This window comes from Fusarium venenatum (assembly GCF_020744135.1).
Source record: "Fusarium venenatum strain MPI-CAGE-CH-0201 chromosome Unknown EDB82scaffold_2, whole genome shotgun sequence".
NCBI classification, from domain to species: domain Eukaryota; kingdom Fungi; phylum Ascomycota; class Sordariomycetes; order Hypocreales; family Nectriaceae; genus Fusarium; species Fusarium venenatum.
This window is the reverse complement of record NW_027072130.1, coordinates 784,716-805,461: the sequence shown is the minus strand read 5'-3', so window position 1 is coordinate 805,461 and position 20,746 is coordinate 784,716. Positions and strand designations below refer to the sequence as shown.

General features: G+C 48.0%; 5 protein-coding genes across 5 annotated transcripts; 1 reads left to right on the top strand and 4 right to left on the bottom strand.

Moving 5' to 3' along the window:
• Nucleotides 1–74: 74 nt before the first annotated feature.
• Nucleotides 75–1,501, bottom strand: EDB82DRAFT_122737 (uncharacterized protein). Its single transcript, XM_065607019.1, has one exon. The coding sequence runs from the start codon at nucleotides 1,419–1,421 to the stop codon at nucleotides 207–209; it is 1,215 nt and encodes a 404-aa protein (XP_065464467.1). The 5' UTR covers nucleotides 1,422–1,501; the 3' UTR covers nucleotides 75–206.
• A 2,855-nt stretch (nucleotides 1,502–4,356) lies between these two features.
• EDB82DRAFT_122686 (uncharacterized protein) lies at nucleotides 4,357–5,010 on the bottom strand. The gene is made up of 2 exons (XM_025733034.2): nucleotides 4,746–5,010; nucleotides 4,357–4,696 (listed from the first exon to the last, which is right to left on the bottom strand). Exons 1-2 carry the CDS (start codon nucleotides 4,990–4,992, stop codon nucleotides 4,587–4,589), a joined length of 357 nt encoding a protein of 118 aa, XP_025583981.1. The 5' UTR covers nucleotides 4,993–5,010; the 3' UTR covers nucleotides 4,357–4,586.
• Nucleotides 5,011–6,314: 1,304 nt separating this feature from the next.
• Nucleotides 6,315–9,418, bottom strand: EDB82DRAFT_494625 (uncharacterized protein). Its single transcript, XM_025733033.2, has one exon. It carries the CDS (start codon nucleotides 9,304–9,306, stop codon nucleotides 6,325–6,327), a length of 2,982 nt encoding a protein of 993 aa, XP_025583980.2. The 5' UTR covers nucleotides 9,307–9,418; the 3' UTR covers nucleotides 6,315–6,324.
• A 4,556-nt stretch (nucleotides 9,419–13,974) lies between these two features.
• On the bottom strand, nucleotides 13,975–15,816 carry EDB82DRAFT_122670 (uncharacterized protein). Its single transcript, XM_065607018.1, has 4 exons — nucleotides 14,931–15,816; nucleotides 14,803–14,875; nucleotides 14,679–14,751; nucleotides 13,975–14,622 (listed from the first exon to the last, which is right to left on the bottom strand). The coding sequence occupies exons 1-4, from the start codon at nucleotides 15,359–15,361 to the stop codon at nucleotides 14,243–14,245; spliced, it is 957 nt and encodes a 318-aa protein (XP_065464466.1). The 5' UTR covers nucleotides 15,362–15,816; the 3' UTR covers nucleotides 13,975–14,242.
• A 2,048-nt stretch (nucleotides 15,817–17,864) lies between these two features.
• On the top strand, nucleotides 17,865–20,717 carry EDB82DRAFT_494618 (uncharacterized protein). Its single transcript, XM_025733030.2, has one exon. The coding sequence runs from the start codon at nucleotides 17,926–17,928 to the stop codon at nucleotides 20,644–20,646; it is 2,721 nt and encodes a 906-aa protein (XP_025583978.2). The 5' UTR covers nucleotides 17,865–17,925; the 3' UTR covers nucleotides 20,647–20,717.
• Nucleotides 20,718–20,746: the final 29 nt, after the last annotated feature.

The following is a 20,746-nucleotide window of genomic DNA, read 5'->3' as shown; positions in this document are numbered from 1 at the left end:
ATACCATTTCTTTTATTACCGATATTATCTATAGTTATTTCTTTCTGTATGTTAGATAGTATAGGGTCTCTGTTGAAAACACCATCAAAATCGCTATTTCTGTTATAGTAGCCGACACTGTGAAAGGAGCCGCACGCTTAATCGTAAACTCAGTAATTTAACAGTATAGTTATAAGATATCTCTTGATTAAGCTAAGCGCGCGCATTTATTCTTCGATAGGCCGTACCTTCAAAGACTCATGCTCCTTGATAATGCCCTTCAATAAATCGTCTAGTGTAACGTTAAATAACGTATTATGGGAGTTCTCGTTACCTTCTCCATCAAAACCCTGATCCTTCATATAGTCGGCGACGCATTGGTGACCATTCAACTCCCAAAAGTCGCGTACCATAGAGATGACAAGTCCGCAAGCTCGATCTAGGTACGGGGATTGAGGCGGCTCGGAGGTAGGGAAGACGATGGACCAGATACGACACCAACGTTTCTTCTCACCCCGGTAGTAGCAGTCCCTGCTGATCAATATAGCTTTCTGATCTTCATTGAGCCCAGCTATTGGCTCTGGATCACGCTTCGTGCATATGTTGTCTATAATATGGCTATCACGGTTTATCACCGTCTCAAAGTCTTTGTTACATATATAACAATAATGGAGCCGAGAATGATACCGTAGTAGATGTTCAATGACGTCTTCTATCGACTGTAGATTACCTTGCATCAGGCATTGTTGAAACCTGGCTGGGGCGTAAATGTTGAACGGGCACGCCAGGTGATAGAAACCTCTCGATCGCATCGAGGGAGAGACCAAGGCCAATTTATGATCATTGATACTGTCGACCTCCTCGGTTCGCGGGAGGCTTGATTGCAAATGTGACGCCTTGAAACGTTTTCGCGGAGGTAGCCGGTTGTCCGATGGAGCGGCGTATTCCACTCCAGCGCTCCAGCTCTCAAACCTTTCAGTTGATAGTTGCTGTAGCTTGAGTCTGTGGACCTGGAGGTCATGGTGCTGTGGCTGCAACGGGTTCCAATGGTAGGGTTGATGAAGTCTGAACTCCTGGCCTGGAAGTTTATGGTACCAGGGTTCATCCTCGTCCTGAGAGGCTGAGTTTTCATTATTATGAGAATTGGCCGAATACCGCAATTGCCTATCGGACTCGTATTCCGAATATGAGGGTGTAGTAAGGTCGTGTACTAACGCATTGGATTGGCTGTCAACAGAGGATCTGCATAGGTCTGCCCTGGTGCGTTTGGTTCCTCTCAATGCCCAAATATGTGGGGGAGGATGGCTGGACCTGGGTGAGCTGAGTCTTATCGACAGCTTGCGCATGGGTGATTTAGTCATCAAATCCGGGCGCTGACCTGGTGAGGGGGTTTTAAGTAGCCCACACAAGGTTGAGGAGTAAATGCAGTCGCATGGAGGCATAGTGATTGAAGTTGCTTTCAATATTAGATAGAGAATCTTATCAGTGACTGTAGCGACTGTTGGATAGATATACGGAAACAACTGATCCCAAACAATATAGTTCCACTGTCAAGTAAATCGCAGCACAGTTGTGACCATAGGATTGCAGCAGCCAATTAGATTAGTGGAGATAGCGGATTGGCCCAACAATCCAGCCCAACATGCAATCAGAGCGTAACAAGTCTACACAATTGTGGAAGACTTGTGGAGGCTTGAAGTGTCGCAAGCCATTCGTCATGTAATTTAGTGACCGATATTGCTGGTTAACATGTCGCAAACGGGAAGCAAATCGCGGGCTGAGTTCTAGTTTTGCACATGAGTACTTTATTAGACTTAATCTAGGCGTAACACGGTTGTGGACCTGGCTGCCTAGGTCTGACATTTTATCAGGTGGTTGGTAAAGTGCGCATTCAGGTGCTAATATGACCGAGACGACTGACGCATTGCTTATTCTTGTCTTACGTGGCTTGATCTTCCTGAATGGAAAAAAGACGCGTTACTTGAAATTTCAATCCATGCATACCTCAGCTTGAAATTAAATTATCCATTCATATGCTGAGTTGTACACTTTTTCAAAGGCCCCCGTGAGTTTTCCGTGGACTGTTATTTTGGACAATGCTCACAACAATTTGAAACCATGGCAACACAACAGTAATAAGCTATCGTATTGACACTACACATCTGTAGAATGCTCTGTAGCCTCTAGGTTCACCATGACGGGTTCATTCGCCTTTTCCAAATGGCCATTTCTTATTTATTTTTCTTTTCTTTTTACTCCTGACGAGGAGCTGGATTGAGTCGTGCAGCCATATCCAGTGGCGGCGCTAGATCCTTATATATTCATAAATCACGACCCGGGAATGTTAGAAGAAGCTTTGGAGAAGAGGCTTCTGCCAATCGAGAAGTTTTAGCTTTTATAAGAAACGTCAATTTATTACAAAGTTTTTACGAAAATCGAAGTTAACTGAATTTTATATTTATATTCATGTGAATACTAGAACAATGTTTCACTCACCTTTTTCTAGATCAACAATGACAGTAGCTAATCTTTTGATGTCCCATCTTCAAAAAAATGGATATAACGCTGGCGTATTTCCACTTCGTTTGCCTATTCTAATCAAAGATGCTGGCTACTTGGTTGGTCGTAAGGAGTCGGAAAATCTGGCCTCTGAAAGCACAACAGACAAAATTATTAAATCAGTTCATATGACTTTAAAGCAGAATCTTGGATCATTTAGTTTCTGTACCGTAAAACTTACAGGCTGACTTCTCCGTTGCGTACTTGGGTCGAGTCTGCTTACGCCAAGCCGAAAGTGCTAGGGTATCAATCAGCACGGCCTCGGCAAGCTACCTCCACTTTCTCTACAGCAGTTCAAGATTCTTGCATCAATCATTCCAAACATTGTGCTCTCTGGTTCCCACAACTGGCCCGTCGACTGATCATCTCCATCGATGCCTTCATTTCAGTACATTCCGTTGGCTGTCGGTGAAAATGAAGGAGACCACCATAAGTTTCGGTTTCTAGAACTGCATCCCGACTCGTCTGATGCTCCGCTCGCTGGGACCATGTTGCACAGAGTGATAAATCCGTTTACGGAGGATAACATATTTGACTTTGAAGCACTATCCTATTGTTGGGGTTCCCAAGCCCATCCCGAATCCATCACACTTACAAATGAACCGCGAGCAAATGAACAAGATTCAGGACATGTCAACATCGGACCAAACCTGGCATCAGCTCTACGGCTCTCAGACACACTAGCAACAAGCGTATCCTTTGGTGCGATTCTGTTTGCATAAATCAGAAAGACCTTTCGGAATGATCTACACAGGTGGATAACATGCATTGGATCTATCGCACTGCCAGAAGCGTCATCATCTGGCTAAGTCCTGAAACCGCCTGGAGCATCATGGCTATGGAAACAGTCCGGTGGGCAGCAAGCCAATTACTTCTCGTGGATATGAATTCCGAAACGATATCCTTCGAATTCAAACCTAGCGCAGATGAGCGTTTCATCAAAGATAAACATATTCCTCTCACTCTCTTCCAGTGGGAAGCTGTGGGACAATTGTTGGACTTGGATTGGAATAAGCGTCTCTGTACTTTTTAGGAGGCTCGGTTAGCAAAGCAAGAATCCTGTATTGTTTGTTAAGCTAGGAGGCGAAGAGATTCCGTGGGTCAAACTTAGGGACGCTGTTGTCCTAATATCAGGGTACAAGGCGCCGCCTTCAAACGCCATTCTACATCCAGCTTCTTGGAATACTAACATGGAAAACTTTGGTTGGAAGGCTCTGTCACCGGATGCAGACCGCGCCAGCGATTATAATGACTGGGTAGCATCGATATCGGAAGCAGCGTCGTTTCAATGCTCCGATAGTCGTGATCGAGTATATGCTGTTCGGGGATTAATCGCCCCCACAACCAGCAAGCACGTCAAAACAGACTAAACAAAGTCTACCAAAGAGATATTCGAATTAGTCTGCCTAAATCATATCGTCCAGAAGGGAAATCTTGACTTCCTAAATATGTACAACGGAGCTTCGAGCCCAAGCTGTGTAGCAGACTTGGAAATGCCATTGAATAGGCTCTACATTGATAGCAACGCTGTGGGTGGATCCTTATGCTTAGCGCATCTAGTAGAACTTGGTGTATTGGAGGTAGCTGGTATACTATGTGACGAGCTAGACCACGGTCTTATACTCATAGAGTGCGATGGAGGCTGGAAGGATGCCGTACGGATTCGATAAATCGCCAACGTCTTCCAGGTCCTGATAAACGCAGGTTTACATGAAGACGACGAATGCCTTGACAAACTGATTATGATGCTCACCTATGGAGATGTCAGGGATTATAGTACCCTCAGATTTGAGCGCCCTAAGAGTCGTGGAAGACACTTTCTCCAAGACTGGAGATAGAAAATACGGCAATGGCTATTAGGTATCTTCATTGCTGGTGATGATACTGAGAACCCACGAGAAAGCGACGCATCATACCTGAATATTCATTCAAAATAAAAACTATTGCTAAAACCATTAACCTATTAAATGACCCTCTTGAGGCAAAGATCTATACCATTCACCATGTTAATTCACGCTCATAAGCGACAATCTTCCTTCCAGTTCCCTTTACTTGCATACAGTCTTGTAGCTATTGAAAAAGGTCGGGGCCTTGAGACATTGAAAATCCTTAGGGCTCTTCTCTCCATGCCTGCAATGCGTATCTTGGAATACCAAAACTAGTCCCTTGTCAGTCGGCGATTTCTATGTGAACGTGAAAGTACTTACGCTTGCAGCCCTTGACGTGTTCAGTCTGGCTGACAGATTTGACCTTGTCACTGAACTTGAAGCATTGGCCAAGCTCGTCGCGGTGTGTGGTCAATTCGCCAAGGTTTCCGATGTTCTCGTTGTTTCCACAGTCTGGAGAACTCCAAATGCGGGAGCCGATGATATTGAAGGGTAGTTCATCGCCTTGAGGCTCGGCGCTGGCGCCCATGGCCAGGGCAGCAGTGACGAGAACGGTGGTAAAAAGCATATTGGTGGTATTAAAGATGTAAAGATGGTGTTTAAATATTATGGTGCTGATTGTTTGGAAGGTTTGCTTTGTTGAGGAGTGATGATGGCTTTAAAGATGTTATCGATGATATATCTGGATATGATTGTGGCTAAGATGGGAGTTTATAACTACAAGAAATGCCTACGTTACATTTGTTACTGTAGGTATGTATGATGCTTCTGGAACTGCCGATATGCATATAAGTGCTCAATCGAGCAATCACCGCATACAAGCTGCAAGTATCAGCGCTAGTAATACGAGTATAAGCTCACAATGGTTAAAAAACGTATTATCAGCTATACCTATCTTTATCGTTTTACTAGATATCTTGCTGCAGCATTACACTGATCAGCGGGACTTGTGATATGCAACTATGTCATGTGCCTCTGTAGTGTGCTTTTGTAGCGTGCTGATGCTCCTTCGAATGTAGAAATACGAGAAAAGGGATAGCTGTGACTGCAACCATCACGTCGATCGCTTACATTACAGAAAAAACGATTGGAAATCTATCTATAATATGTCTCAATAATCTGACCACATCATCGTATTTCGGAACTCGCGGCCAATCTATTTACGATACAGCTGAACCCAATTGATCGCCGCCAGCATTACGATATAGACTGAGACTGAGCTCCGCCTCAAAACTCGGACTCTGCGGTATGTCATCATCCCCCCGCATTTGCCGACAATAATCCGGTTTTAGAGTTACAATGCTGCAAAGATGGAACCTCGTGATATCTACTTCTGTACCTAGAATACGAATGCCGCTTGTTCCGTTTTGTTTCCTTTCTATCTACCGTATTCCATATTTTGATCCATAGGCATTTTGGCCAGAGCCTACTCTCCTCAGCTGGCGCTGGTAAACTATCAGTACTGCATTTTCCAAAATGCATTCAGTCTGCTCACTAGGATGCGTTTCTATTGGCGCCTAATACACGCCGATTTAATACTTAAGCTATTTGACCGTTTGTTTTATTAAAAAGAATGTGATAAGGTAAAAAGCGATTTATTTCATTGAACGAAGATTTATCAGAAATAGTACAGGGTAGCCACCTAAAAGAGAGGAAATTATTATCGCATAAACTTGTGAAATTCGGTAGCTTAGTGGGTCTCAAGCCCACTCAGCCATTTGGCCAATGGCATGATGACTGACTGATCTATATAGTGTCTCTGACCAATTGACAAGCTTGAAATAAACCCTTTAAGCTACCGAATTTCACGAGTTAATACGGTAGGTCAGATAGCAAATTTAGAAAGAACACGATATAGATCTATTTCACATAGGAATCCAAAACAATTATCTAGAATTTCCTAAGCAGCTGAAGCTATCCGTGGAGGAACGGGAAGCATATCTTCGTATCGCCCAAGCAAACCACCAGGCCTTGTTCCCATCAAAACCTTGTCCTTCTCTTTACTCCAATTCATCATAGCCGACCATAGCCCTACCACCTTATTTGCTCTTTCATTTACCCCATCCTTCTCCCATTCGTGTTTCACTCGCTTCCACTCACCCTCGTACTCTCGTCTAGGCAAAGGTTTCCAAGCATCGCTCGCCACGCTTTCAATTTCTTTGAAAGGATATCCATCATTGTTTACTCGCTCCAGCATATCTGCCACAATGTTGAACTTGGGTACCTTATCCTTCGACATGGCCGGTAACGGTGGCTGGAAGCTTAGCCCCATCACGAGAGAAACACTACCGGTAGCAGTGGCGGGATTGAGCAGAGATTTTACGGCATTTCCCGCGAGGGCTGGATCTGATGCGGCATCGTATCGTCCCCAAAGGTTCATCGGGACGTTCTTGAGGATGGGCTTGACAAGCCATCGCTTTGAGGATCGTTTCTCTTCTTCTATCACATGGAATGGTTTAGTGACCTCCTCCTCCTGATCGATGGTCATTTCCACTGTCGACTCGATAGCTCCAGTGAGGCGCATTGGCAATGCGTAGATCTCTTGTTGTGCCGCTGGTATGGTTACAGTCCAGACTTTGTCAATTGCCGTGTTTCTGTTATCCTTTACAGTGACCGCACTTGCAGCAAACGCCAGGGTGATGTTGAACTCAAGCTCGCCTGCTTTGACAGCCCACGTATTCTTGGAGATGTTCTTATTATCACCAAACATGGTCCTCATCCAGGAGACGTTACAACTTTCGGAGGGTTTGGATCCAGACGCAATGTTTGTGTTGTTTTCCGGGAGAAGTCCGGCCGTGCAGTTGAACAGAAAGCGCTCACTGGTCTTCTGACTGGCAGGATTATCGTCGGTGGTCATGATGGGATTTTTCACGTCGACCCAATCCATCGGCATGGGGACTCCTGTAGCCGCAGTACCGCCGCCCTTGAGAACAAGGTTCTTGAACTGGTCAAGGCTCAATTTGAAAGCACCTTGCTCCAGAGCCTTGGCACGATCACCAAAGTCGATGTCGAATCCAAACACCCAGAAGTCGACGTGAACAGTGCCTGCCATGGGAGGACCTAGGACGCTCAGTGTTGCCTTGATCTCAGCGTTGATACGAACCGTGACGAGCCAAAGATCTAAGCTGAACCTCACACCCACGGCAATACCACCATCTGCAGCAAACTTGAAAGGTCTGAAATTAATCAAAAAGTCGAGGAACGCATCGAACCACGCTGACAGTGGTCCTATACTCAGTGTGGCGTTTAATTTCCCGCCACCCATGCAGACCCTCGCCGTCACAGCAAAGTAGGCCTCTCCAGAAATTCGCAGGTTATCACCAAGAGACCAGGCTATCCCCAGCCGTGGTGGTCTGGGATACGCAGCCGGGACCGCAAATGCCTGATGGTAACCTCCCAATGTCATGACGAAATCTCCCGTCTTCGCCCAAGCATAGAGAGCCATGCCTCCTGAGAGATGGCAGCTTTCGTGAAGTACATAGCTGCGAGGAGAAAGTTGCGCGTCGAAGCGGAATGTTCCGGCTTCAGGGTCAAATACACACGCAATACCCAACTCGGCGTGCGCAAACTTGACAGGTGAGGCGAGACTGGGAACGTCGATAACAGCAACACCAAAAATGCCGATCTGAACGGATGGAGTAGTCGTTATGACCAGGACTGCATCGGCGGACAGAACACTCAGTGCGGTAACTTTTAGCCCGGCAGCGATCCAGAACGAGCCCTCACGGGCTGTGAACCAAGGGGCAACGTCCTTAGAAGGGGGCCGCAGAACAGTCTTGAGGGCCGCAAGAGGTCCCTCTGAAGGATTCGGTGTTCCTGAAGGCTTGGTGAAGGGGAAGTCGAGGACTGTTTCAGCCGTCGGCAGGCGAATCGCGGAGTTGACACCCACACCTGCAGTGAGTCCTGATATATCGGCGAAACCGATACTGAAAAGAGGGCCTTCAACCTTGAGAATGACAAATACCATCGTGAATGTATCGTGACTGTTTTTCTTTTTGTCTTCCTGTTTGCCGAACTGAATGTCATCCAGCTCATCATCTGACGACATCTCAATAATATCGAAGACGGACGATCTACCCCTGCGATGTCCACGTTTCACTAGACTCTTGGTCTTTTCCTTGGGTACCTCTCCGTAGACGCCCATCGCCATTAACTTCCATGGCACAAAGCCAACTATCAAGCCACCTGCGTAGTATGGTACTTCGTCAACGACGGTTCGTGCAAAACCGCCAGCAATTGTGACGGGCGGCCGATCGAACGAAACCATGAGGCCCTCCAGTGTAACTTGAGGATCTGATATGGGCAGAGACCCCAGACCAGCAGCTTTGACGGCGAGAGACGTGAGTCTATCGTGTGAATATGGTTCAGGATTCTTCTCTTCGTTATCGTCCTTTGCCAGCTTCACATTGACCCCAAAACCTAGCAATGCTAGTCCAATTGGACCAAGCAGAAATGTTGCATCAAGAATCACACCCAGTCTCTTTTCTGTAGCGTTATAGGTGAGACCGATGTTCTCAATCAGGAGGGGACCAACACTTTTCTTGAAAGGCGCCTTGGCAGGATCCTTGTTCTTCTCCTCGGCCACTAGTATTTGCTTGCCAGCCTGAGGATTCGGTCGTCCAAAAACATAGTCAAGAACAGCGACGGTATCGCCTACAGAGTTCTTAGCAACGATCATGAAGTGAGAGCCAGCCTCGATGACAAACTCCCCATCGGGAATCTTGTCCGGGTCTGGAGCGTCTGATTTAAAGTACAGCTTGTCTGCGTCGACCAACCTGTCGCTCACGATTCCGAACTCGGATTTGGTGATGCCTGCTGTCTTTTCCCCTTTCTTGGCAAGAGATTTGGGCTTGGCTGCCGAGGTCCTATCTGACACCCACATGTAAACTAGCTGCTCAAAAGGTTGCTTTAGCTGGCCGACCAGAGGAGCCGTGACGGGTCCTATCTCGTTCAAGGCCACTTTTACGACTCGTTTCGATGGTACGCTACTTTCCCAGGATGTGTGACGCCACTGAATGAGAGTCAGACTGATGGCGGAGATCTGGATCGAGAAAGTGGTCATCATAGTACCGCCATGCTCAGGTTTGTCGTCTTTTTTGCCTGTGTCTTTGATAAGAAAGCATTTCAGAGAGAGAAGCTCCCCCTCGCTTCCAGGTCGACCAACAGGAATGTCAAGGACATCGCCGGGAATATCTGGCAGAGAATCCTTCCCAATCAGTTCCACAAGAAGTTTTTTAACTGTGACGGGATCTTCTTTCTCGGTGGGAGGGTCGTCATCACCATCTTCTACTTTGGCTGAGCGATCGAAGATCAATCCAGCACTCAAATCCCATCCTCTCTCGTCATAATGATACTTAAGATCAAGTCCCAGGCTCCCAAGCTTCAACACTCCAATGAAAGTGAAGTCCTTACCACCATCTCCATCATTGGGGCCAAAGAGGTACGTTAGCGTTAGCTGCTCCACGACTAGGTGAGACAGCATAGTCATGACGGCCTCCCGAACTGGTCCTTTATCCCAAAACGTGGCCAGATGAGCGATCTTTAGATTGCTGACGCTGGCCTCCAGAGTCCACAGAGACACTTGCTTGTTGTCCTGTGCGAGAGACCTTGCCGCGTTACTCTGATACTGGATGTTGCCCCTGATGTAGCAGGGTGCGTCATCCTTATACGGTAGGACAGGTTTCTTTCCCGGCTCTACAACAGGTTCTTGGCCAAGCGGGAATAACAGCAAAGCAAATCCGAGACGAGCGTCCCAAGATCCTGGGACACCATCCGCACCCCATGTACGTGTAAGCGAGACCTCCAGAACATCCAAAGACAATTTTGGCATGTTAGAGTGCTTATCTTTGTCGTATACAGCAGAGACAAATGTTGTGATAGACATAGAAGAACCATCAACCGACAAGGTAGCCTCAGTGATCTCTCTCGGCACCCCTTCTGGAAAAGAATCTAGTCCAAGCAAGTCTTTCAGATCAATACGATCGACGATCTGGTTCGGACCATTAGGTTCCAGATTGACGCGACTTTCCCAGGCAGGCATCATAGATCGGTAATCGATGTTGTCCTCGAAGACCGGTTTGTTCCAGAGCCTTCCGTCCATGGATGCACCTCTGGCTCTGCTCCAGCCAAATGTCACAAATATCACGATAGGCCCTGCTTTGCCCACCTTCAGTTCCACCTGGAGAGTGATGGAGGCTCCTTGTACGCCTTGGAGTTTGCCTTTCTCGTCATAATCAAGCGCAAACTCCAATACACGAGGGCGAACGTTCCAGAGAAGCTCATTGGCAGCTTTAAGCCAATTATCGCAAGCTCCCCATGTACTACTCTTGTAGTCTTCGTCAGCCAAGGTACCTTCTCCTTCATCTCTGCCCCCAAGAGAGTTGTAGGCCCATTGGAGTAAAGTAGCCAAGTCGTCGCCACCTTCACCTTTCCCATCACGCTGCAGGCGAAACGTGACGGAATTTCTGTCAAACGCGATGAAAAGAGAAAAGTCCATCTTTGCAACAACCACTGAGACATCAAATGTGATTGATCCAAGAACAAACGCCTTGACATCATCAGGTAGTTCACCGTCAGATGCAGGATCGCCAGCTTCAAAGAGAGCGGCGGGTGAGAGCTTGTGTAGTCCTGCACGATAGTAGATGTTTCGACGTGCCACAACACGGAAGTTCTTGACAGTGATGCCGAATCTCTCGGACTGGAGCCAAGTATTTAGGTCATTGGGAATGCTCTCGTCTAGCAGAAACTCCAAACGCAGGTCAGTTGCTCGTCGTTGTCCAGATGAATACCACATAGCCGTGCGGCCTGATTCGTCAGGATTGACCGGTTTTAAAGGCAGTTCTCTCAGAAGCTGAATTGTTTTGCTGTATGGGAATCGGATTAGTTCCGCAACATTGCCAAGGTTAATGACACCAGCCTTGGCGCTCACAGAGACTCCAAATGGCAAAATGGCAAGCTGCGAAAACATGGCATTGATAGCCTTTCCAGACGAATCCAAAAGGGCTTTGGCGGCCTTTTTGGTGTCAAGCTCCACTGTAACCTCGGTTCCATCACTCAACATCACAACCCCTTCAATTGTAAAATCGAAATTGGTCGAGTCGGTAGGTGGCCATTTAGAAGCTTCCATATACATGATACCCAGCTCCGGTGGTACATCTTCAAATCGACCAGCTTCAGGAGTCAATAAATGATTGACCGCGAGAACGTCCTGGAGCCACTTATACCATTCATCACTAGGCGCGAAGGCGACACGCACACTACCAGGCGTACGCCCTTTGGTCCGTTCTACGTCTGGTTGCATTACAAGTTCGATCCGGCCTGTTGGAAGGCTGTCCAAGAAGTCGTGAAGAGAATTGCTGGAGGATATCTTTGTTGAAGCAAGTGTCTTGTTGAACTCTGACCATTGTTGTTTCTGCGGTATCAGGTAGTGATAGTTTGATGAGTCCAGTCCCACGATTTGGTTAGTACCATCAGCGAAACTTTCCACAGGGTCAATACATTCCCAAGATGAGATCGAGGACAGAGATGTTTTTCTTGCGCAGCAAGAACTCGCTTGACCATAGAGATTCCTGATCGGCTCATATTCAGCTCTAGTGGCCTCGTAGTTACCCAGCGGACCCTTAATCTTATGCTGAATGGCGGAACTTTCTTTTGTTCCGGCGGCTCTGAAATGTACGTAATGGCTGTACTTGAATATTAAAAGTGCATTGTAATTGGCGAGAAGCGTCGGGAACATGACTTTGAAGAGGGAAGGAAGAATGATGCTCTTAAGCTTTGTCTTGTTTTTCCATAAATCCGGGTCCATCTGAAGTTCGTTTTCCATGGCGCGGAGAACGTCGGGGTATGCTATCTCAGCTTCTTCGAGACTCCAATTCCCTCTTTTGACGGCTGTTTTGTACTTACTGAGGAGTTCATCATAGCATTCCTCAGCTGCGCTCATATTGGGGTTGAACTTGCTCTCGCTCTTGTGGTTTCGGAGTTGGTATGCAAAGTCGACGAGATAAGCTGGCCATCGCAGCAGATACAGCGGAGTTTGGTCGAGAAAGGGGCCATTGTGTCCATATAGGTGGAGTCCATAGATATCGAATACCACCTCCCATCTGGGATGGGAGAAATTAGGATTGTTGCCCGACATGGATACAATGGCCCTAGGTTTGAGGGCTGGCAGCAGCTTGACTGGAGTTGAAGATGCTGAGCCGTGGTGGCTGAGCTTATGAAGAGTAACAGTCGACTTTTGCATCCATTCAGCGATGTCCATCTCGAGTATTGAAGGGGCATCAGCTGCTGCGTATACGGACAAAAAATTGTTATCATAGTTTTGGGTCTGCCACGCCAGGAGAGAGCAGACGCTCGACATGTTGGTGAAGGTCAGTTCGGCACTTGCCGGCCAAGCTTCTTTGCCTTTGCCAAATCGACTCTTTCCCATGACTTCCATGTTGACTGCGACACAATAAAGCGCGGGGACAGTAATCGGCAGAGTTTTAGCCTCTCGAAATTTGAGCATGAAAGTATTTAATGACTTGCAGCCTTTCCTGTTTCTGACATCAGTTGGATCGAAATGATCACCCTCCTGGAAAAAGTCTCGGCCAAGAAGCTGGTCCGTTCCCACACGCATCCTCAGCATGTCTCCGTGCCACTCCTTGGGCCCTCGAATTTGGAGAGTAGTGGTGATTCTCATCCGCGTCTTCTCGTCGTCGATCGTGTAGAAGACGTCCATAGGCGCCTTATTAGGATTTGGCGACCCGCACCTTAGGTTTGGCTTCCCACACTTGTACCAGTATGGAGCGTAAAGAGTCGATTTTGGCTCGTTGTCTACATAAATGGCACGCGAGAGTTTTCCAAGTTTCGCGGCGTTGAGCATCGTGTCTTTTGCCAGGAAGACCATGACTCCGTGATAGTGGTCGTGGTCCCAGTGTGTGATAACAAACGAGTCAAAGAGAAGACGTTTCCGCTTACTAGCTTTGGGATTGCTTCCTCCATAGGGAGCTCCCTTTCCCTGGCACTCGAAATTGTCTTCGATGTCTGCAATGGCCGTGTATATGGAGTCGTAGTTTTGACTGAATGAAGATCCACCATCCATCATCACGGCTTTTTCAATTTTCTTAGTGCCTTCAGGAGTAGTTGACCAGCTGATGTAGATGGCGGCATCTCCAATGTCTGCACCGATGAAGAAGGTATCAGCACCGGTTGTCTGGTTGGTATCCATGGTGCTACTGCTGTTGTAGGTGGACCTGTATACAACGATATGATTATTAGCGCAAGAGAAATGTGAGAGAATGCGGGAGAATGCGAAACAGTTCAGGCTATCTGATGTGTGAAGTTCAAGTAACGCCTTTGCGAATGTGTAGTGTTGTTTGGAGGTATTCCAACTAGCACTAATGGACCCTTGCACTTTAGACCCCTGTTAGGAACAAGAGGTGGTCTAGATCAAGTCCAAAGCGGCAGAGTTGCCACCAGCTGAGGAGGGGTTGAAATGTGGTTGTGACAAGTCATGGGGCATTCAATATTGCGGAACTTTACGCCCACTTGACGATATGCTCAGGTAGTTAGACCTTGATCTCTAAGACATAGTTTCACTCCATCTCGCCCAATTATATACAACGTCACAAGTCACATTTCAGTCAACGCCATCACTTCGTATTCAAGAGCCTACTCTACAGCTTGGAACTAACCCGTATGGTGTACGTACCCGTTAGCTCTATCTCCGCATTCAACCCTGCCCCTGCTAGTCCGTTCATTGCGCGGCACAGTGGGCAGTCTCCCCCCGTCCTGGGTCTAACTACACTACGGCATGTTTCTTCTGGTACCTCGTGCTCCAGTCAAGAGGTGATGCTCGCAACCGGGTGCACGAACGAGTTGAAAGCATATTCGGCAGTGTTAATGTCGGTCAGGCCAAACACCACGACGCGGGGTTCCTTGTGGTCTTCGTCAACAATCGCGGTCAAGCCGGCCGTGGTGATGACACTCCTCCTGTTCTCCTTCTCGACCACTGTGGGCTGTTCATTGGGGGTGTCAAAGTACAACTGCTTGGCCAGCTTGCTGTTGGCGCTGTAGAGGTGCTTTGATGCCCCGGTACCGACGAAGTACACGACGATGCGAGCATCTGTTAACTGCTTACTGGAGGGTAGAATGACGGCAGCAAGGGGAGTACCGGGATGGGCGCGATCATCCGTCGTGTCGATGCTGAAGACGTACTTCTCTATATTGGTGGTTAGAATGAACAAGTGGAAAACTGATATCTAGCGGAATACTGACTATCGTTTTTGTTTGCATTAAGGATGTTGATCTCATTATTGGTACTTTGGTAGATAACCCATCGTGTGTCGTGCTCCTTGTCGTAGACTGCGTAGAGTTTTGTACTTTGGTTGAAGTCTGTAACGTGGAGTGGGATATGAATCGGGGGTCCATTGGATATGGTAAGCTCGCCAATGGCTGGGGTTCCGTTGTTGTTCCTGTATCCAATATAATTAGACAGATACGGAGAAATAATAGATTCAGTTTACGTACCAGATATAGTAAAGCCAGGCCTTCTCCTCAGCGCCCTCCTTTTCATTGGAGATGCCCGCAATTGCACCAGAAACTGGCTGGAACCCTTCACTGTCTACAGGAGACTGCACAGGACTCAGTAGCTCCACCTGGTAATCCTTCTGTTCCTTTCCAGTGATACCATAGACGTTGATGGAATCTCTGAAGACCATACTCACAAGCTGGCCAGGCTTAGTGATGGGCCGGACAACGCTGCTGGCATCCTTGGGACCAAGAGGTTCCTTGGATGCAAAATCAAGAAGACTCTGTGGCACGACGCGAAGCCCGTTGGATACGGCACCGCTTTGGAAGAGGAACACTTTATCCTTTGCCAGTGGGTTTGAGATGACGGTGACGGCAGCCATCTTTGCGGGCTTGGGGTCCTCCTTGTCGTCTTTCTGGCCAGTGCTCATGGTGACACTATTGCTGGAACAGGAGATGGAACAAACGTTGTTTGAACTGAGTAAGACAAGAGAGAGGAATATGTTTGAATGTGCTTGATTGAAGAATGAGCAGCAAGATACGTGGCAGAAATGGCTCTATTTCTAGTCGTAAACATCGACGGTTTGAGAGAAGACGGCATCGCATCAACAGAGTCGACCATTCCGCGTAGCCAAGCCCTTCCAGACTCCGAGGCAGAATACCCCGCGATGGGTCGAGAACTTGAACTGATGTAATAGCGCGCTCCCGATTACGCAGCTTTTCTGAACCATCACCATGGCCCAGCGGCGTATGAGGTTCAGCTTAGGCGATGATTCGGTGCCAAACCTGATTCAGAATTCATGAAACCTCGCAGCTGAAGGTGGCACCGAGTTATTGACGGTCGAGCTGAGACTATTGATGTCGACTTATGTTTCTGTCACAAAACGGGCAGGGGTTGGAAATGACAACCTCACGGGCTGGGCCTAGACTGTCCGGGTGAGATTGACCCACACTGTGCGTCCTCTTTCAGCTGGTCCTTGGTCGTCTAAGCGCCCTGAGACGGGGTAAATCCCATTGGATAGGTTACGATATGATCTTTGGTGTTATCAAAGGCTGGGATTTTCATCCGCTATGCAATGTCAAGATCAACCACAGTCTGAACTCGCCTTTCTCGAACCATCCTGATGCCAAAGTTGCCTCCTCCATCTAAATTATGCAAATAATGATCATGACAGACGCGCCAGAGGAGCCGAAGCAGCCCCGAGGGCCAGAGCAGTCCGTTCTTGTGCCTCTCAAGCTTGACGCCTTTGTCTTCAACAGTTTGGTCTGTGACGGAATTCCCCCGAAGGCACCGGCTACTCCAAACTCACACCACGAGCCTACTGCAGCCAAGATCGCCCCAATTGAACAACCCAACTATACATTTCTCAGGCTGGATAGTACCTTGATCCAACCAGATATTCAGAATCCGGTCGATCTTTATAATTCGTGGCCTAGTTCCAGCAATTCTCGACACACGAACCTGGGAACTAACAATACCTATCCTCAGCGTATCGGTGTCTATCTTCATTGGACATTACCACGATTCTTCAGAAGTGGCTTGGAGCTTCCAAAGCAGGACAAGAAGCTCAAACCCAGGGGAAAAAGCGCATTCGAGGGAGGTGACAAACCTAAGCCAAGTCCTTCTAAGGATTATACATCTAGCGTATTTCCTTCAGTTCCAAACCGCTGGCTTGTCATTCGGCATATTCCCGACAAAGGAACTATTGTACCCAGCGATGCCGAAGTGCCGGAGTTCTCTGGCTGGGTCATCGAGAGTGACAGACGATGGGAGTTGAAGAATCTCGGCATGGAAGTTGACTTACAGACGGATGTGTCACCGTTCATTGCCGCTGGAGATGAGGGCAACAAAGACGAGGATAAGAAGGACAACACCGTTTCAAAGCAGGCTGAAGTTTTCATTGGTTCCAAAACCCCTCTCGAAAGCTGGGTCGAACAGTACCAACCGAAGTCTGACAAGACCATACCAGGAGGCACTGCCGACGACAAATCACAGGCAAAGTTCCTACCGCATTTTAGCTTGCTCACATCGTCAAATCAACTGTTTGCCGACTATCAGCCTCACAACCCCAATGTTTTCAGCATGTGCGACAATTTTGAGTATGAAAAGGGAAAGTTTCTCGAAAAAGCCACGGCTCACTACTACGTTGTTGGCTGGTATTCCGAACCAAAGAATGATCTAATGTTTGGACCGCTCCTTGCCAAGAATCCAGACGGATCGAAGAGGAGCAGAAACGAGAAGCTGGAAGCCCTGAAATCTAAGATAAAACTTGAAAATTCAGAGGGCAAGCAATTGAAGGACGACCAAGTAGCAACCATGTTCAGTTTCTGGCTCGACGACAAGACTCAAACGCGCATGGTCTGTCACGGGTCTATGTATGAAGTCAAATGGGATTCCAAGAATAAACCAGACAAGGTACCAGCCGACATGTTTTGCACTCAACTGAACACCACCCTGCCCCTCGCTGTTGGCACAACTCCGCTGGATGCCATGACAACATATGCGCGAGCTCATACATGTCTTCCGTCTAAGAACACGGATGATAAAGAGGTCACTGTTCCTCAATTAGAGAAGTGGATCACGGAACTTGAACGGCACTTGCTTTCCAGAGATGACGGCATCGAGACACAGAATCAAGCTTCTGACATGCTTTACAATTGGAACTTTGCACGCAGCGACGGCGGCCAGAACTGGAACGCAGCCGGAATGGACCAGAAGGCTGAATCGCCTAACCGGCCTGGAGGTACACCTTTAGACCTCGTAGATAAACTACGCGATCTGAACATTCAGCAGAAATTTTTGGACGCCATCCAACGGGCTATGAGTAGAGTCCGCAGAGACATGTTTGCTGTATGGTGGAACTGCGTTACGGATGATACTGCCGACGAGCTTTTCGCAGACAAAGCTCAAACCCTAAAAACAAAGTTCGATGCCTTGGAGGTGAAGAAGACTGCTTGCGAAGCGGCCATCAAGGAGTTGGTTGATGAAAAGAAGATGCAGAAGGGTGCACTTCCAACATTTTATCAACAACGGGATCCTACTCTTTTAGTGGGTGGCGTCAGTTCGGGGTGGCAGTATGACTACTTAGACGACCTATTGGTTCGTTTAGATGAGCAGGTTATCGTCACAACGAAGAAGCCAGAGAAAGATAACACAGTAACTTCCCCGTGGGACGACTTTGAGAAGTCGTTTGGTGGCAAATTTCCAGACACAGTCAAGTCCAGTATCGCGAGACTGTTCGCAGAATTTCAAGCTCTTGATCCTGCGCACAAAGCGTTGAAAGAAGAGCCGGAACGCAAAACGACAAGTCCCCCTCTTTTCCACGACCAATACTCAGCACAAAACCCCAGACTTGAAGTCCAGATCTCTACTGACGGAGAGAAGGAGAATCTCTGGCGTGACAGATGGAATAACACACAGCCATGGTTTCCCTTGTTCCTTGAATGGGAGGTCGAGTATCATCACATCCCATTCGAAACCTGGGATCTGGCCAAGACTACGAGTCGGTCTTCGAATATGCCGCAGCTGAGATATGGAATCCCTAGCGACAAGATCGTGCGAGAGAAAGAGCCACCCAAGGGAAAGAAGCTACCGGTAGACGAGGAGCCAGATAAACAACGAATTCAAGGGCGTGTCCTAATACTGCCACAGCCAAGTTTTTCGCTTGGTGCCAAGATCGAACAGCTCTTTGCGGGAACTCCACAACCCATTCTAGATCACTCGGATGACTATCTCAGTCCTGAAAACCGTGCGTTGCTGCAGAAAGAACTTTACAAGCTCGCATTCCTCTCAGCTCCTCTGGCTGGCCTTTCAGCCCATCTCACAACAGTCCTACAGGGGAATCACATCAAACCCAACATGCGCAATGCGGAGACCAACAAACTGGATCCTATCAAGGAAGCTTTGCGTCCAAAGGCTGGCTTGGATGACAAGAAGATGCAAATCATCGATATTGAGACCGACAGCACGCCTTTCGGAACGTCAATGCGATCTCCAGTCGGGCCCAAGAATACTCTATTCAAACCAGTCACACATGGACAATTCCGATTCACGAAGCTCAACATAATTGATAAGTTTGGCCAGGCCATACATGCCATTACTCCTTCGGCAGAGATTCTCCCTGAACCTATCTTGCCCTGCATATCTGAGTGGTATGCACCGCAGCTCATCGGAAAGACAGAAGCGCCAAATGTAGTAGCTCCTAGGGACCTTGAAGCGGCCCGGTTTGATGGTGCGAAGGATGACCCTCAAGAATGTCCACCAAAGAATCAACAGAAATGCGAGTTTATCCAAGTGCCCCCTATGATCAACCAGTATTCCCGTCTCAATGCCTCCTTTGTCGTGCGCGTATCAAGTGACAAAGAGAAAGAGAAGAAGCCAGAGTTGCAAGCAGACCCAGAACCTGTACCTTTGAAGCCATACGCGTGGCGTCCAGCGAGCGAGTGGGAGAATCCAGTCTGGGGCTGGGTTCTGATCAACTATGCAAACCAGGGCATACAGATCTTCACCCAGGATGGTAGCTTCTATCGCGAGGTTAGACTGGGTGGACCGAAAGGTGCCCAGAGTACACCCGCTTGGCTTCCCTTCCGACCTCCTAAGCCAGACGAAGCTTGTAAGAATATGACCCCGGAGATGGCACAGCTTGGGCTGCTGGTTGCGCGACTTGGAAATGTGGATTTCTTGCGTGCATTCTGGGAGATGATCATGAAAGCAACGCTGAACTTGCAGCCAGCACCCGAAGCTTATGCTGGATTCACCAATGCTGCACTAGTTGGACGGCCACTGGCCCTCTGTCAAGCTGGCTGGTCGGTGGAGTTGGCAGTCGACGCCTTGACGAGTCAAGCTCGGGGTGAAAATCCAATTCCCAGAAAGCTACTGGGGAAGAGTAGAGAGGCTCACAAGATTGAGGATGATGATAGTGATGAGGAAAATAACAATCCAGGGCAATATGCTTTCAAAGTCAAGATCGGCGACAAGCAGAAGGGGTTCGACGGCCTTGTCGGGGTTCTCAGATGTGACAAGTACGCGGATCTAAAAACACAGAAAGGCCTGGGTCTGAAGCTAGATACTGTCTACTCCGATTACGTTGACCAGGGAGATGCTTTTCAAAAGGATGAGGGTGGCAAGGATGTTATTTCCCCAATGTCACCACTTGTTCTACGCCCATTCTACCTCTCTCCTAATTCGGTTTCCGGAGGCAAAGAGTATGAGGAAGAATGCAACAAGAAGCTATCCGTCCGAACCATCCTAATCGATCCGTTCTCTCCCATCCACGCCTACTCTGGAATCCTTCCTGTCCGCGAACTCATCCTACCGCCTTGGACATGGCAAGCCGCCCTTTCGAAGATGGCCGCGTTCTTCCACGCAGGTCCTATAGTGCTCACTAAAGATGTACCCAGCGAGTTCAAAGAAGAGCGTGAGCTTAGCTCGGACGACCCCAACATCTCTGTTCCAGATGTTATACCGGGAGAAGGTCCCGTGCGGCTACCAGAGTTGGGAAATGGAGGCTGGGCGTGGCTGCAGCCTTATTATGGAAATAATGGAGAGAGTTTTGATGCGCAGGTTGGAGAGAAGGATGCGCCGGAGAGGTATATGATACTTCCTACAGCGCCGGAAGATCAGGGGGCGAGGTTCGAGGAGGGGCCTTATACAATGGTTGAAGGGTATTTGCTGAAGGTGAACGAGAACGAGAAGTCTGGAAAGAAGAAGCCGTAGTGCTCAACATTTAAGATGGCAAGTAAATGCATAGCGTTAACTTGAGACAATGCTCAGTTTGGACAGTGCAGTAAATATTTGTTCCTCAGGAAAGTGTTTT